Genomic DNA, 19,184 nt, shown 5'->3' with positions numbered 1-19,184 from the left:
ACTGTGAGGGGAAGCTGGGGTACCCAGAGGGAACCCACTCATGCACTTGGAGAACTTCGTAAAGAAAGAGATCCGGCTGGGATCCTAAAACGGACCATTTCAGATTGTTTTAAAGAATAGGGACGGCATTTAATCGTGAAGTTCCAAATCTCCATCTATTGAATAAACTGAAACGGGACGATTTTACTCTGAACGCAGAATATTTTGAACACAGTGCCACTTTTATTAAACTTTATTCTATATTTGTGAAAACAAAAAAAGAGCATCTCTAGTGCTAATTTTGTCATCAGGACCAGCTTTGATGATTTCTTCCTGTCAAACCTGAATTAATGTGTGCTGATCACAAATAACTTAAAATTACATTTGATTTGTGAAACATTTCCTTAAATCAGCTGCAAAGAAATGGGCTCCAAAGACAGAGAGAGCTATGGTACTGTAATCCTATTGATTTATGCTAAAAATGACAACAAAAAAAGACATCAGAAAATAATAAAATATAAAAATAATAAATTCTACATTAAAATAATCTATTTAATTATGGTACATTAAAATGAATACAAAGTTCAATAACTGAATTAAAATGAATACATTTTTAACAAAAAAAATCACACACCTGAGCACAGCTCTGTGGCATCTATCCCAGTTTGCTCTGAAAATCTGTGAAAGTGGCTCAATTATTTCACTCACATGAACAGAGTCCTGAACCAAGATTGAGAAACAGGAAGGTCAATCATTACTGAGGCATGAAAAATACGTATAAATCTCCCAAACAGACAGACGGGTGTCCGTCCAGCACCAAACCGATGACCTCTGCTCCATCATACACATGCTGCCCCTGAAAAACTGTCCTCATGAAGCCGAGCGGGTCCATTAGGGACCGGAAAGAACAGAGTGAGGCGTGACTGAATAACCAGAGACGTCAGTTACTCCCACTCTGATTTCAGTAGTAAAAGCTGGAGTCCAGGTTTGGAAGTTTTCTGAACTCACGGCAGACAGTGTTTGAGGAATGAGGATGCAGACGGAGATAAAAACAAATCAGTGAGAGGAAAATCAGATAAAACGAGAAGAAGCAGTTCATTGCAGCTGTGGTGCAGAAATCTATAGATTTTTAGTCTGTGGCTTTGATTTACCCAATGAGACGCTGTGGAAATCTGAGTTCCTGGATCCTGGACTCGGTTTTCCTGATCTGCTTCATCTCAGCTGTGACGACTCAGGAATCCCATCTGAGGTCAGACCACCATGAACACAATGATGGACTCACCAACATCTCCACAACCACCACCATCACCATCATCTCCCTTGAATGGCACCATGTGGAGCTCCCTTACCTCATTGCATTATGGGTACTGGTGTCTTTCTTGGGTAAACTCTGTAAGTAATGTGGAAGCCTGAAAAATACCAATGCATTTCAGTCTGAAAAGTTACTTTATCAACAAAAACAAAAATACTTTATTCATTTATTTTCCTCTTTCTTATAAATAGAAAAACAATCCCATTTAAACAGCAAAACCACATTTTTTAAATTTCCATGTGAAAAATCCGATTTTCAAAGGTTATGAAAAATGTTTAAATCTTACAATTAAAATGCAGAATAAGCTTCATGAGGATGGGGGTTTGTGTACTTTAATGGGGTGGAGTCCTGGTTTATCCCTCATTTCTTTTCATTTTCCTCTCAGTCTTTCAAAGAGCTCTGGATCAGTAGTTCTCCAGGATTCCTGAAGTTCTTTTAAAGTTTTTCTTTTACACCTTTTCAGTCTAGAGTCAGATTATAACAAGAAGTGAAATAAAACAGTTTTATAAAACAGCTTCACTTGTGAAGTGAAATAATTCTTTGCAAAAGGAAAAGTTAAATAATTTCATACATCTTTCTGCTGGTTAATCATAAATCAGGACAAATTGATGTGTTCTCGGACCAACAGTTGATCATTTGCACATGTTTCAACTTCATAAAGTTGTACCTATGTGGTTCAGTTACAGATCAAACATTGAGTAAATCACTCCTCTACCAACTCATTTCAAATGCTGCTTTTAGTTATTTTTACTCTAAAGTTCCTGCTTAATGTGAGGAAAACAGAATGTTTCCACAACACAAAATACGACACAGGAAGAAAAGGAAAACAGCTTAATTTATGCCAGACAGAGTTTATAACTAAGCTCCTGCTTAAACAAATTGTTGCCACGGAGAAAATCAAACAATGTCGTCATAGAGTTGTAGCATGATATTTAATTTAGTTATTATAAATAAAGATTCATTTGCAAGTCTGTTTGCTTGTTTTGTTTTTTTCTTATTATTAAATTATATAATTTCTTTAGCTTTTATGCTTTATTGATTATTTGTTTTATGTGTTAATTTATTTTTGTTTTTTATTTATTTGATCATTGTCTATTGTTTGTTTTATTTTGTATTATTAATTAAATTTAAAATAATTTGTTTTGATAATAAGCATGATGCTGCCACCACCCTGTTTGACCATGGGGAGCTGCGATGCAGTGCTAGGTTTCCTCCACAGGGATTTACATTCAGATCAAGAAGTCCATGTTTGGTCTTCTCTGATCAGAGCAGCTTCTTCCACATGTTTGCTGTGTTTCCTACATGGTTTGTTACAAACTGCAAACATACCTTTCCCTTACTTTATTTCAACAGGGGCTTTCTTCTTGCACAACTAATTTGCCTGAATTTGTCCACTTGTCCTGTGGACAGATTCTCCCACCTAAGCTGTGGATCTCTGCAGCTCTTCCAGAGTTACCATAGGCCTATTGGATGCTTCTGTGATTAATGCTCTCTTTGTCCAGGCTGCCAGTCTAAGTGGACATCCATGTCTTGGTAGGTCTGCAGTTGGTCCATCCTCCCTCCATGTTCAGATTATGGATTGAACAGAACTCTGGGAGATGTTCACAGCTTGGGATAATGGCGATAAATATTCAATTCAAAGATACTTTATTGATCCCTGAGGGGAAATTATAATTCCAGTACAACCCATCCAAACATACATCATGACACAAGACAATGGGGGGACGGGTCACCGAGGCTTTGCTGCCCACTCACAGGCGCTGTTCTTGTTAGATGAGAAAAGAGGTCACATTAGGTAAGTAGAGGGAAAAAAATCATATTTCACACTTTATCCTTAGCAGGATACAGTTTGAGATTGTAAAAAACCTCAGAACAAAGAAGCAACAAGTTGACAAAACAACATCATGCTGGGAACGGTGAAGGTGGTGTGAGGGGGTGCATATGTTTATCTTGAGCATGTGTGTGTGTGCAAGTAAGTCCATGAAGCACTGTCACAGAGGCCATTGTCCTTGATGGTTTGTGGAAGGTTCATCAACCGGCCACAAAGTTCTGAGCAGCTCCACAGATGTCCTCAGGGAAGAGAGGGAGCAGAGCGTCATGTTTACATAACTTCCAGGAGAAGTTGAAGATAGCCAGCCATCAAGGCCGTGCAGGGGAGCCAGATTTAGAAAAACAATAATTATTTGGGTTAGGCTGACTCTTAATTTTCCATCAGCCTTGAGAGTCTCACTGGTTCTTCTCAAAGGCGAATCCAAACAGCCAAATTCCTGGTCTTTCGCCAGATCCGAGCGAACAACTTTCTCCAAGATTTATCCCATTTCACCCGAGTCCAGGAACCGCAACCTGCCTGCGATCCTAAGGATCACATCCAGTCTGCGATTCAGCTCACGTAACATCTCAGTCTGAGTGTTGATCGCTCTGAAGATCCCATCATACATGCCAGGCAGCCTTACAATGGCCAGAACAGCTGCTGACATTCTCCGAATTTCTTGATACCAGGTGACCGCTGACTCCAAAAAGCATAAATCCTGATATCAAACATCCAATTATATACACATCTTCCACATCCTCGACTGACATTATCGACAAACACACAATCCTCCACTTCTACCAGGAGTCCATCGTGTATCCAGAGAAAAACGTCCCGTCTGGACAAGAGGACTCTCCTTCACCCTGTCTTCTCCTCGAGAAAATTTGATCAGTTGCATTGAGAGACCAGCTGACCAAATCAATAACTAAGAATTTGGAAGATATGCAAGAAGAGGCTCTAAAAAGAAGACAAGACGCAGAGTTGAAGCAGGGCAGATATGGGAGGGTGCAGGAGACAGAGAAAAAGCCTCCTCCTCCACCGAGATCAGAAAGAAAAACACTGTGTTTTTAGGCAGAGGGAAGGAAATGCTCTACTTGATGTCTTTTATTGATAAAATGTCTGACTTTTTGCCTCTAAAAACATGTTCACCAGAAGCCAGCAGAATAAAAATATGATCACATTGGATCAGATCATCTGTCTTGCATCATGGCGAGCCGGCTTTGCAGGCGCCGCAGGCTGAGGGAGTGATATAGTGATGACACATGGTCTGCATCCAGCAGCAGGGGCGGCTGTGGGTCAGGTGGTAGGAGTTTGTCTTGTAATCAGTGGGTTGCGAGTTCCGTCTGTCTCACTCGTTGTGTCCTTGGGCAAGACACTTCACCCTCCTTGCCTGCCAATGGTGGTCAGAGGGTCCAGTGGTGCCGATTGTATGGCTGCTTCACTTCTGTCAGTCTGCCTCAGGGCAGCTGTGGTTACATTGTAGCTCACCACCGTTAGTGTGTGAATGGGTGGATGAATGGGTGGATGACTGATTGTAGTGTAAAGCACTTTGGGGTCTCTAGGCACTTGATAAAGCTCTATACAAGTTCAGGCCATTTACCATGTACCATTTAAAAGCCATCATTGTTTTGATCAGAACTGCTTGGATAGACTGAAAGTGCTACATAATCACACCTCCCACACTGAAAAGGTCCCGGCTGTGTGGGATTTTATTGTCTCCACCTGCAATTAATTATCAGAGCCGGCTTCCCTTTATGGGTGTTACTGGTTGTGGCATACGACACTTTACAGGCACCTTTGCACTTTATTATGCACTTTATCTAGCACTTCAAGCAGTTAAAGCACATCAGTAACCATTTGCACCCAAGACATTTTAATTATTTATTGAATATTTATTAAGATCCGACAATATCTAGAAAGAGCAGGTGAGAGGTGGTGGTAGTGTGTAGAGAAGCTCGGTTTGGGGTGCAAATCAGGTTCATCGGGGAAAAGCCCCTTTCAAATTCAGTGCTTGATGTGAGGATAGTATTCACAGCTGTAAACATTTCTTTCAATTCATCCCGAATGTATTTTCCTCCTGATTCAACGTACTCTCTGTGGGCACAGGTTACTGCCCGCAGACAGTCTATGTTGAAGCACAGACAGAGGCACTCAATTTCAGTTTGTCCATAGAGTTCATCTGTGTCCTCGGGCCAGTGCTGAGGATGAAGCACCTGTAGCTCCTCGATAAAACGATCATTGCCACTTTTATCGCATAGGCGCCCACCGTGGGACAACAAGCGCTGCTCTAAGTTTTTGGCCACACACTAGATTTTCTTTCAGTAATTGTAATGCCTTGAAAAGAGTCACTAACAATCCCCTGCTTGCTGAATTCAGAAAAGCCTCCTGGTCACTCCGACATCACTTCAAATACTCTGATTGCTCAACAAATTGCTTTATGAGCAGAGATTATTCTAGTATCTCTTTTTTACAGTTTAAGAGAAGTTCACATAACTCCTGCAGTGTGTCACACATCATTCCCAGATTGTTCACAAAAGCAGGGGAACGTATGATTAGTGCAAGAACTTTGTACGTTTGCTTAGTTATACCAGCGTGTGTGGAACCTTCTGATGCAGACTTAAAATGTTCGTGAAGTGCTGGATAGTTGTTTCAAACTGCTTCCACTGCCCTAAAACTAGAGGCCACCCACCTTGTGTCTAAAATCTGACCCATTTTGCATAGTTGCACATCCAAACTGGATGCACACTCTCAGGTCCAGACGGTTGTTGTTTGATGTGTTATAACGAGAATATAGTTTGTCCATCAGTATTTTAAAATGACTGACTGTCTCAATCTCTTTCACCACGTCAGTTACTATGAGCTCAGGTCTATGGGTTGAGCAGTACCACACAGTAATATGAGGGAAAATAGCCTGAAGGTTACCTGCAACACCACATCTCTGTCTAACTGTATAACAGACGCGCTGTCACATGTAAGTCCAATGAGAGTTTTAGACAAAAAGCACGCTCTCCAGTGTGGATAAGAAATTACCCACAATGCCTTCTACAGATAAATTATCTAGTTCAACCAGTTCAGTAAATGTGTTACTTGGTTTGTCTGGTAGTTGTGTTCTTATGTATATAATAAATGTGCTTTTCTGATTTAAACTGCTGAACTCGTCCAGCAAGAGGCTACGTTTTGGCGCACACTCCACAATTCAACCAAAGAGTTTTCTTTTCATTTCTACTAAATTTGTTTTTGTATGTTCGCACATGCAACATGAGAATGCAGTACTCGACCCAAATCAAGTCCGGGCCGGTCTATGCAGTGGAGAGATCCGACTCATAGTGGCTATTTGTTCAGACTGAGCACTGATTATAGTCTGTCCCATATTTGCTTTTTTAAATATGATCTTTGCCACTAAGTGACTCCTGGTCCAAGCATGTTCAAATATTTTTCTACAAAGTGCTCGTTGCTGCTTTGTTGTGTCAGAGGCAGATGAGGTTATTAAACATGACACCCATTTAGCCAGTTTCATTTCACCAGTCTCCTCTGGTCCTAGAGTTCCCGCTGCCTTGCATGTAGAGCAACCCAGACCTGATTTTTTCATTACAAGCCATGGATAGTAGTTCTGCTTGGCCTTGAAGGCTCCGATCCCGACTGTTCTCCGCTGAATTAACCCTCCTCTCCCTCATGCGGACCCCCAGGGGCCTCCTGGGGCTGCTCATCGCGGCTGGCTGGGGTCCACTGCTTAGGAAAACCTGAGCAAATGTTTGAGGTAAAAGTGTGAATGTGAAGATGTTGCTTGTTAAGATGTGATTACTCACCTGTCTGTTCTGTCCTCTCAAAGGTGTTTGGACAATGCTTCCCTGGGGGTCCGGACACCATTTAAAGGCTCCGGGAGAGGCCATTAGATTAGAGACTTTGGGGATTTTGGTGTTGTAATAATGTTAAGGTGTAAAGTTAAAATATAAAATGTTCAATCATTGTAACTTGTACACACAGTATATGTTACAATGTATTTTTTAGTTTTATTACCACCGTTTCCACCTTCCTGATGCAGCTTTCTGCACTCTCACAAACATGATACTTCTGGGGGACTTTAACATTCACATGGACAATGCAAATAATATTCTCACTAAAGACTTCATATCCAGTTTGGACAGCTTTGGATTGCAGCAACATATCAATTTTCATACACATGTTAAAGGACATAGTTTGGACTGCTGCTCAGGTGTTACACCTGTTGACTGCAAAGCAGATTCTCTTCCTCTTTCAGATCATATGTTTTTATCATTCAGTGTTAATCTTTTACTCTCCAAATCTAATCCTCCTCGCAATATACATTTCCTTAAAATTAGGGACATCAACTTGGACAATTTATCTTCTTGTATCAGTAGCCTTTAAAGTGTTGGCAGGTTTTCTTCCCCAGATGAATCACTCTCACATTACAGCAACTCCCTTCATAACCTTTGGAACAATCTTGCTCCACTCAAAACCTGATCTGTTTTGTTCACTCATACTGCACCTTGGTTCACTCCCACTCTGAGACGATTGGAAGCAAACAGACGTCAACTTGAAAGACTTTATAGGAAAACTGGTCTCACTGTGCATTCAAATCATATTCTTCATTACAAAGACTGCATTTCTGCAGCCAAATCCATATATTATTCTGGTTTAATCAGTTCAAATGAAGGTAGTTCTAAGGCCCTCTTCTCCCTACTTGCAGAGTTGATAAAACCACAGGATTCACTTCCACCTGTATTCCTATGATTTCTGTAACACTTTGGTAACATTTTCTCCTCTAAAATAGAACATATGCATCAACAGCTTACACCCATCTCTGCTTCAATTACATCTGACCAAATTTCATTTGTCCCCATTTATTCGCTTTCTGTACTCAGCTTGCCCATAAATCATTCAAAAATCAACATTTTCATCTTGCCAATTAGACCCTATTATCTTTGTTAAATCTACCCTCTCCTCTTTGTCTCCTCTCATCACAGACTTTATACACTCTTTCCTTACCACTAGTGTTGTTCCTTCTGCCCTCAAAACAGCTGTTGTAACCCCAATACTCTAGAAACCTGGTTCAGAGCCCAGTAACCTTGATCTCCATCTAATTTAAAATCTTCCATTCATTTCCAAAATTCTTGAAAAAGCAGTAGCTGCTCAACTCCATACCTGTTGTCATATGAACAGTTAGAATCTGGTTTCTGTCCCCTTTGTAGCACTGAAACAGCACTTCTTAAGGTCACTGATGACCTCCGCCTTGCTGGTGACTGTGGTTCAGAATCCATTCTCCAGCTTGATGTAACTGCAGCCTTTGATACAATCTCACACACCATCTTGCTCGACAAACATTGCTCTCTTGGCATCACAAATACTCATCTTAACTGGTTTTATTCATACCTGTTAGGCGTTGCTCAGTACATTCAGTTAAAATCATTGACTTCCCATTCAGTCCCTGTCAGCCCAGGTGTCCCCCAGGGTGCTGTTCTGGGTTGTTCATCATCTACCTCCTTCCCCTTAGTCAGATTTTGCACAAACATCATTTACACTGTCACTATTATGCAGATGACAACCAGCTCTGCCTCTCAACCACACCTAACTCCATACTCCCACCTTCGTCCTTCACCGATTGCCTCCTTGAAATAAAATCCTGGTTCACTTCAGACTTCCTTAAATTATAGTGAAATAAAACGGAACTTCTCTTGGAAGACACAAAATCTACATTAAACAAACTTCATAACTTTTCTATTGCTATCGATAACTCGTCCATTTTTCCCTATCCTCAGGACAAGAGTCTGGGTGTCATCCTCGACAGCAAACGTCAGTAATGTCACTCCATCTGCCTATTTCCATCTTTGTAACATCAATCGTCTCCATCCTTCTCTCACTCCTGACTCTACTGCTATTCTTGTTCCCAGTCTGGCCACTTCCCGTTTAGGTTATTGTAATTCTCGTCTTTTCAGCCTTCCACATAAAACCTTTTATAAATTACAGCTGGTCCAAAACTCAGCCGCCCATATCATCACACACCGCTTCTCCATCTCCGTAACAGAGATACACTACCACAGACTACCACAGACTACCACAAACTACCACAGACTACCACAGACTACCACAGACTACCACAAACTACCACAGACTACCACAGACTACCACAAACTACCACAGACTACCACAAACTACCAGACTACCACAGACTACCACAGACTACCACAAACTACCACAGACTACCACAGACTACCACAAACTACCACAGACTACCACAAACTACCGGACTACCACAGACTACCACAAACTACCACAGACTACCACAATCTACCACAAACTACCACAGACTACCACAAACTACCGGACTACCACAGATTACCACAAACTACCAGACTACCACAAACTACCACAGACTACCACAAACTACCACAGACTACCACAAACTACCGGACTACCACAGACTACCACAAACTACCGAACTACCACAGACTACCACAAACTACCAGATTACCACAGACTACCACAAACTACCAGACTACCACAGACTACCACAAACTACCACAGACTACCACAGACTACCACAAACTACCACAGACTACCACAGACTACCACAAACTACCACAAACTACCACAGACTACCACAAACTACCACAGACTACCACAGACTACCACAAACTACCACAAACTACCACAAACTACCACAGACTACCACAGACTACCACAAACTACCACAGACTACCACAAACTACCGAACTACCACAGACTACCACAAACTACCAGATTACCACAGACTACCACAAACTACCAGACTACCACAGACTACCACAAACTACCACAGACTACCACAGACTACCACAAACTACCACAGACTACCACAGACTACCACAAACTACCAGACTACCACAGACTACCACAAACTACCAGACTACCACAGACTACCACAAACTACCAGACTACCACAGACTACCACAAACTACCAGACTACCACAGACTACCACAAACTACCACAGACTAACAGACTACCATAGACTACCACAAACTACCAGACTACCACAGACTACCACAAACTACCACAGACTACCACAAACTACCACAGACTACCACAGACTACCACAAACTACCACAAACTACCACAGACTACCACAAACTACCACAGACTACCACAGACTACCACAAACTACCACAAACTACCACAAACTACCACAGACTACCACAGACTACCACAAACTACCACAGACTACCACAAACTACCGAACTACCACAGACTACCACAAACTACCAGATTACCACAGACTACCACAAACTACCAGACTACCACAGACTACCACAAACTACCACAGACTACCACAGACTACCACAAACTACCACAGACTACCACAGACTACCACAAACTACCAGACTACCACAGACTACCACAAACTACCAGACTACCACAGACTACCACAAACTACCAGACTACCACAGACTACCACAAACTACCAGACTACCACAGACTACCACAAACTACCACAGACTAACAGACTACCATAGACTACCACAAACTACCGGACTACCACAGACTACCACAAACTACCAGACTACCACAAACTACCAGACTACCACAGACTACCACAGACTACCACAAACTACCACAAACTACCGAACTACCACAGACTAACAGACTACCATAGACTACCACAAACTACCGGACTACCACAGACTACCACAAACTACCAGACTACCACAAACTACCAGACTACCACAGACTACCACAGACTACCACAAACTACCACAAACTACCGAACTACCACAGACTACCACAAACTACCAGACTACCACAAACTACCAAAGACTACCACAAACTACCGGACTACCACAGACTACCACAAACTACCAGACTACCACAAACTACCAGACTACCACAGACTACCACAAACTACCAGACTACCACAAACTACCAGACTACCACAGACTACCACAAACTACCGGACTACCACAAACTACCACAGACTACCACAAACTACCGGACTACCACAGACTACCACAAACTACCACAGACTACCACAAACTACCACAAACTACCACAGACTACCACAAAATACCACAAACTCCGAACCCATCTGTTTAAACTAGCTAACTCTGTCCGATCCCAGCTGCATTATCTACTTTTGTATCATTTTACTTTATTTCATTGCTTTTTTTTTATTGTCTCTTTTTTATGTTTATGATGTAAGGTCACCTAAAACTACCGGACTACCACAGACTACCACAGACTACCACAGACTACCACAAACTACCGGACTACCAGAGACTACCACAAACTACCACAGACTACCAGACTACCACAGACTACCCCAGACTACCACAAACTACCAGACTACCACAGACTACCACAAACTACCAGACTACCACAGACTACCCCAGACTACCACAAACTACCACAGACTACCACAAACTACCACAGACTACCACAAACTACCACAGACTACCACAAACTACCGGACTACCACAGACTACCACAAACTACCACAGACTACCACAAACTACCGGACTACCACAGACTACCACAAACTACCACAGACTACCACAAACTACCACAAACTACCACAGACTACCACAAAATACCACAAACTCCGAACCCATCTGTTTAAACTAGCTAACTCTGTCCGATCCCAGCTGCATTATCTACTTTTGTATCATTTTACTTTATTTCATTGCTTTTTTTTATTGTCTCTTTTTTATGTTTATGATGTAAGGTCACCTAAAAGAAATAAATAATACGTATTAATATAAAGACAGTATAAATAAAAGGTATTATTATTATATTAGTATTTATTAAAGTGTATGTTGTTCATAGATGGTCCTGGAACAGCTGAGGCTATTTAAAGCAGTCAGATGTCATTAGACTGAGATTCATGGTTGCTGCTGCTGCAAGGCTTGACCCACCCCTACTTGTCCATGGAGATGGACCAAATGTGGACAAATGAACAATTATGGCTTCCACCATACTCTTACTCAGCCTTCACCTCCACTGTAAATGGAGCCACCGAAGGCTGCCTTGGTACAGAGGGTTTATGACTGAAATGATTTCTGAAAGAGAGATGGAGGACTTCCATAATTAGTGTTCTACTGGACCCGGTCATAATTATGTTCTGTTTGTTCTGAGGTGAAGGAATTCAGATCAAACTGAGCCTAAAGACCTTAACAACACCCTGCTTTGTGTGCTGAGTTCTGTTCAGGGTCCCAGTGTGTCTCCTGAAATCAGCTGTGAAGAAAAGAGCTCCAAAGACCGCTTTAAAAACCTTTTTGGGCTTTGATTAGAAACATGAGAAGATATGTCCTATCTAAAGTAAAAAGTCATGTGTTTTCCATGTGTTTCTCCTTTAGTCATCGAGGCCAACCACAATGTGACCAACTACATCCCAGAGAGTGCACTGCTCATCTGTGTTGGGTTCATCCTGGGTGGGATCATCTGGGGTGCAGACAAGGTCCAGACCTTCGCGCTCAGCCCAAGAGTGTTCTTCTTCTACTTGTTGCCCCAAATCATCCTGGACGCGGGCTACAGCATGCCGAACAAGCTCTTCTTCACCAATCTGGGGGGCATCCTGGTTTATGCCATCATCGGGACCTGCTGGAACGCTGCCAGCTTGGGGCTGTCACTGTGGGGGTGTCACCAGGGCGGAGCCATGGGTAACTGAGCCTCTTTAAGCACTTTTCACACACAGGGAGGGCAGCATATGGGAGGTTAAACCTGAGGATCCTGAAGAGTTCCTGTAGTTTTTATTGGATCAGCTGGTAAAACATGGCTTAGGAAGCCAGAGGTTCCTCAGACAGAAATAATCCAGAACCAGCTAAAACAACAAGGATTTCCTGGGGTTCTTATATATTCTGGTTTCTCATTAAGCAGGAACATAATTCTGTGACCATCACTGTAGGAGGCGCTGTTTCTTATGTAGCTACAGCTTTCCCCTTTAGAGGATCGTGTTAGTTTGTGTGAACAGAGCAAACGATAGATGCAGAGCATCAGAACCACAGATCCATCAGACTAAAGATAACACTCCTGTCCACTTTATGTTCATTTCCTGGATAATATTAACACAGCAGCTCAGTTACAGCATCTCACTTTAACTCCTAATGTTCAGTGTAGCTATGGCCTTCCACTTCAACAAATGAAATGCAAAATCACATTTTATCCTGTAAATTATGACCTGAATGTACGTCAGTAAAAACGATGATGCTCAAAACAAACTATTTCATGTGACTTTTGGAGGATGTATGAAAAATGTTTAGCACTGAGAAGTGGGACTGAAAAACCTGAGAAATGAAGGATTTTATACATCTACGGAGAGACAGGAGGGTCAAATAAATACTGACCAAGGATTAAAAATGTCACATCTTATCTTCTGCACCCTACAGACCTCTCTTATAAGTAGTGAATCTGTAGCATAATAGCATTGAAAGTATGACAGCGGTGTTATTATGTAGTCAGCATAAATATGGGCAGATATGGGAATAAGCTGGAATCACAGCAACCAGTCTCTATCTCCCGAAGACCTGGATGCTCCTCAGCCTCACAGCAAACTAATGTCGCCTGATATAATTATATTTACAGTTATGTTTAATTCTAAATGAGGCTTTCATAAATAGAAATAAGTAACATGTCGTTTTTCCTTCCCTCTGTAATAGCCTGCCTTGTTTGTGTTGCTGGACCCGACCAAAGCTGCTGGGTTCGCCTGGTCCAAGTCAAGAAGAAAACAGCGCCTCCTAGAGGCACAATTTATAAGAGTCGAACCAAACAACCTTTTATATTTATAAATATAAAAGATTAATTTAAACAAAACTTAGTTTTAAATTCAGCTCTCCTAAAATTAAATGTGATATTCAAATATAAATATGACAACAGAGTAAATTAAACATCCTTAAACTAAATTTAAAATTAGAAATGATCGTTTTAACTTGCTGACATTCAGGTCATAATTTACAGGATAAAACGGGATTTTGAACATTTGGAATTAAACAGGAGTGTTATCGTCACACACTGTTATAGTCTGATGATAATTAAAAAATAAAGTACTGAAAACAAAAAGGAATATTTATTTTTTAATGTTAAACTTAGGTAAGGGACGTTTACTGAATAAAATGAACAAATAATTCATGAATAATGAATCCACTTTAGAACATTTAAATAAATAGCTCTGAATCTATACTGTATACGAAAATATATTTTTAAAAAGCCAATTTAAAATTAATTATGAATAATAAATTAAAAGAAGGATTGAACATTAAAAATGAATAAACATTTTGAACTCATAAATATGATTTTAGAAAGATTGCTGAATGATTAATTGAGGCATTTTGATTTAAATAACCAACGTTAATATGAAAAGTTGGATCGTATATCTGAAATATAAAAATATTACTGTAGAAAATGTGTTTAGGGTTTATTTCACCAACATGTTTACTAAATTATTCATATTTTCCTGCCTTAAAGTTCTGGTGAATTTTAGGACTGTTCCTTCCAGCACTGAGCAGGAGATGAGTTCATACTCAGATGTTTCCCAGGTAGAAGGTCTTCAGGTTGAATCCTCAGCTCTAGAATCTCCGCTTGATTTTCCCCGACCTTCGTCTTGCAGGCGACATTGAGATCGGGCTGCTGCAGTACCTCCTGTTCGGCAGTCTGATGGCCGCTGTTGACCCTGTGGCCGTCATCGCCGTGTTTGAGCAGGTCCATGTCAATGAGGTCCTCTTCATCATGGTGTTCGGAGAGTCGCTGCTCAACGACGGCGTGACAGTGGTTCGTATTCAGTTCTCTGTAGGGTGGTTGGTATAGAAATTGCTCATTTCAAACCTAAGCCTCATTTCTTTCTGTTCTTCATCCAAAGACAAAGACTTTAAAGCGGTCCTGCTCAGGGTTTTTCCTTTAGACTTTGACTGCTTTGTCACTTAGTTTCAGTAACTGGACCTGGAAAACCTATATTAAGAATAATAATAACTGCTGATTTAGATCAGTTTAACAGATGAAACCAGATGCTTCTCTTGGGAATAAATGTTTAAAAACTGAAAATCAGGAGATTTAAAAAAGGGTTTAAAGCGTACATGTTGAACTTCCTCTCAAGGAGAGAGTTTGAAGGGATTAAACTGTCCTGTAGTCTTGTGCATATTTATTGTGATATATTTTATCAAGCCATAAGCACCAATAACAGTAAAACGTTTTTTACAAAAGATACGCATTAAAATATTTATTTTCCCTGACAGAAACAAGAAGGACATCCAAACAACGACCACAGGATCTCTCCCTCACGGTAGCTTCTAACTCCACAGTCCGACATTCATCTGTTGTTTTTCCATCTTTTAGGTGCTCTTCAACGTGTTTGACGCATTTGTGTCTCTTGGAGGAGGTGGAATTGATGCTAAAGAAATCATTAAAGGAATAGGTGAGATATTTAATTGGTTTTTAGGAGGGGTGATCTGTCTGGTAAATCCTGTTAATTCAGGGAACCTGAACTTCCTCTTTTAATTTCAACAGTTTCCTTCTTCGTGGTGGCATTCGGGGGTTCCCTCTTAGGCTTCGTGTTCGGCCTGCTGGTCTCTCTGTTGACCAGATTCACCAAAAACGTCCAGATTATTGAGCCGGGCTTCATCTTCGTCCTGGGATACTTGGCCTACCTCACGGCCGAGATGCTCTCGCTGTCTTCCATCCTTTCGTGAGTATTCCAGAAGAAGAAATCAGGTTTTTATTGATAGAATTTAGCCCAGATTTGGCTCTGAATGATTGGCCCAGTCACAGATCAGTCCAGAACCTTAACTGAGCCAAAAGAGCTAAAAGATATCCAGTTTTGGCTGAAATATGTTTAGATTCCCTGACTGTCCTTGTTTCTGCTGTGAAGGATTGTTTTCTGCGGTATTTGCTGTCAGAAGTACATCAACTTAAACATGAACGAAAACTCCGTCCAAACGGTCCGTTGCGCCATGAAGGTTTTTGCCAACGGATCGGAAACCATCATCTTTGTCTTCCTCGGCATCTCTGCCATTGACAAGACCATCTGGGTGTGGAACACAGGCTTCATCCTCCTCACGCTGCTCTTCATCTTCGTGTACAGATTCATCGGTGAGAGTTTTCAGCTGCCGTCATCTTGTTTGAGAGGAAAAACAAGCCAGTGTTAAAGGTCACAGAGCTGACACTCCGTGTTTGTGTTCTAGGTGTGTTTTTCCTCACCTGGATCCTGAACAGGTACCGACTCGTCCCGCTAGATTTTGTTGAGCAGTTGATTCTAGGCTACGGTGGCCTGCGAGGGGCTGTGGCTTATGGGCTGGCAGCAATGCTGGATGAGACAAAGATAAAGGAGAAGAACCTGATGTTGTGCACGACTCTCATCGTCGTCTACTTCACTGTGATTCTTCAGGTCAGCGCTCAAAGTTTTATGTTTGGTTGTTGCTGCTTGTAAGAAGGTCTTTTATTCTCTCCTCTCACAGAGTTATTACATAAACAGTCATCTGAATCTATTCTTTCATCCATTCCATCCATCCAGTAAGCGACACAGGAAGTTCTTACTAAAACAGGAAGTTCTCCTCCAACTAGGAAATATAAATGTGGTAAAAATGTATAAAAATCCTCACAATAAATAAATCTTTTATTGCAGCTGTATGACTTTGTACTGAACAACATCTTGAAGAAATGGCTGCGATGGGCTTCCTTCGCCATAGCTACAGTCAGTGGAATAATTAAAACATTTACGCCAACTGGATCTGTTAAAAGCAAAGCTGGACAGGAAGGGAAGCAAAAACAAATCTCCAAAGTTCATTGTTAGAGAACATCAGTAATTTACATGCTGTTACTGGCTCTTTGGCAGAATAAGGAAACTACCTGTCCTACCATTACAAATGTAAACGTGGAGTTTTCTAAACTCTGCTCTGACTTTAACTGGAGCTGCAACCTTTGGTTTGATGAAAATCAGATTCAGGTTTTTAATAGCAAAAGCTTCAGGTGGGTCTGCTGTGAAACAAAGGGATGTATGTGGAAAAGAACCTCATGGCCACTGTTAAGTAGAGTGGAGGATGTGTGATGCTGCGGACCTGTGTCTGTTGCAAAGTCAACCTTGAAGAACCTCGTTACAGTTCACGGCTTCATGGACTCTTTAAAATACCAGGACATTTAAAATAATCAAGGTCGTCTGGCTGGGTCTTCATGAGGCAACAAGACAGAAATGGTTTGATGACACGAAATCAAGCTTCTTCCCTGGCCTTCTCGCTCCCCAGACATGAAGAGAGCTCTGGTGTGCAAAAGGTCCCTCTCTCTATATGCTCAAGCTTGGAATTGCAGGGGCGCCAATAATTGTGTCACCAATGATTTTATTCAACGTGATCTTTTCCTCATTTTAAAAGGTGGAATTTTCTCATTTTTGTGTGAAATTTGGCTGCTGCAAAAAGAAGATGATAAATTAAAATGTATTTGTGGGAGACTATTTGTAAGTGGAAGATAAATGATGGCATAAATTGCTCCTCATATACTTGGTGACTTGATTCTCATACTATCTTGTATATTTGTGCCTGCCTGGCAGGGAGTGACGATGAAACCTTTGGTCAACTGGCTGAAAGTAAAGAGAGCTGCCATCAATGAGCTCACACTCATAGAAAAATTGCAGAACAGGGTAACTATCTGAATAAACACAGATCACTGAGCTATAAGCCACTGAAATGCTTAAGATGTCATTTGTTTTGCTTCAGGTGTTTGATCACATGCTGGTTGCTATTGAGGACATTTCAGGACAAATAGGACACAACTACATGAGGGACAAGTAAGTACGGGAGTCCGCTTGGTTCTAAAGTCATCATCAGACTCAGGAGTTACAGTGCATTCCTGTTTGAAGGTGGAGGAACTTCGAGGAGAAGTGGATGTCGTGGCTGTTATTGAAGCCATCAGCAAGAAAGAAGCAGGACCACCTCTTCAACGTCTTCCACCAGCTGAACCTGCAGGATGCTATGGAGTACGTGACCAAGGTGAGGATCCCGCTCTGTCCTTTGGGGTTTTCTGTTCAAAGTGAGGCTGCAGATGGTCAAACATCATCCCGGCCTTGTGTTGTTTCAGGGTGAGCGCAGAGGCTCTCTGGAGTTTATCCGCAATGAAAGCGCATTCATTGACTTCAAGAAGAGGTTTGATGAAGACTTTGCAGATGCCATGCCAGACATCATGGCTGATATGGCTGATGAGCAGGATGGAGCTTCAGCGATGAGGTGAGAGAACATTTTAACAATGTCCTGACTCCTGACTCCAAACCTTGTTTCTTTATGTTTCTCTTCCAAACCATCAGATGTTCTTTGAATCTTCTAGATGACCAGTTCTCCGGAGTCTCTGAAGGTCTTTCAAAGTTTGTATTAAACTATCAACAATCATTCAAGTAAAAAAGCTCCACAGATGTTTCTCCAGTCTTGTGTCTATCCTGTAAGGAGACTGAGAGACAATTGGACATCTGTTTATCTTCTCTGGTCCTCTCAATGACTGCAAACCAAGCCCAAATAATCACCCCTCCACCACCGTGCTTGATAGTTGCTATGAGGTGTTTGTGCTGATCTACTGGGTTTGATTTTCTCCAAACATGGTTCTGTTCATTATGGTCCAATATCGCTACTGTGGTCCCATCTGTCCAGAGGACATTGTCCCAGAAGTCTTGTCCTTCATCCAGATGCAGCTTTGGAACCTAAGTCCTGCTGCCATCTTGATTTTAGAAATTATTTCTCCTTTAACTCTTCCAAGAACCATACTGGCCCCGTGTCAGGGCCTTTAACCTTTAACCTCCCAACTGAGGCCTGTAGAGTTTGAGATGGAGCTCTTGGGTTTGTGGTCATTTCTTCACGCTCTGACCTTGGGCTGAATCTGCTGGGACGTTCACTCCTGGGAAGACTGGCAGATGTCTGAGATGTTTTCCTCTTGGGAAGAATCTTCGTCTCTGTAGGATGATGGACTTTAGATAGTTTAGGGATGACCTTGTGACCCTTCTCAGGTTGATGGGCCGCATCAGCTGATTCTCTAAGGTTAATTGCTGATGTCTTTCCACCTTGGTATTGTGTTAACACACACCTGTATGCTACAGAGCAGCAAACTGATAAACTCCTTTTTTTACAGAGGTT

At 41.6% G+C, this 19,184-nt stretch overlaps 1 protein-coding gene across 1 annotated transcript in view; it reads left to right on the top strand.

Moving 5' to 3' along the window:
- LOC124878841 (sodium/hydrogen exchanger 3-like) overlaps positions 1-19,184 on the top strand; it is a 34,282-nt gene that overhangs the window by 8,859 nt on the left and 6,239 nt on the right. Inside the window, exons 2-11 of the mRNA XM_047382973.1 lie at positions 12,447-12,749; positions 14,693-14,853; positions 15,415-15,493; positions 15,586-15,763; positions 15,947-16,167; positions 16,260-16,462; positions 17,618-17,707; positions 17,784-17,854; positions 17,927-18,056; positions 18,145-18,290. Coding sequence (XP_047238929.1) covers positions 12,447-12,749; positions 14,693-14,853; positions 15,415-15,493; positions 15,586-15,763; positions 15,947-16,167; positions 16,260-16,462; positions 17,618-17,707; positions 17,784-17,854; positions 17,927-18,056; positions 18,145-18,290 — 1,582 coding nt within the window. The remainder of the gene's footprint in view (positions 1-12,446; positions 12,750-14,692; positions 14,854-15,414; positions 15,494-15,585; positions 15,764-15,946; positions 16,168-16,259; positions 16,463-17,617; positions 17,708-17,783; positions 17,855-17,926; positions 18,057-18,144; positions 18,291-19,184) is intronic.

The sequence above is a fragment of the Girardinichthys multiradiatus genome, chromosome 13 (assembly GCF_021462225.1).
Source record: "Girardinichthys multiradiatus isolate DD_20200921_A chromosome 13, DD_fGirMul_XY1, whole genome shotgun sequence".
Taxonomy (NCBI): Eukaryota; Metazoa; Chordata; class Actinopteri; order Cyprinodontiformes; family Goodeidae; genus Girardinichthys; species Girardinichthys multiradiatus.
This window is presented reverse-complemented; position numbering and strand designations above follow the sequence as displayed.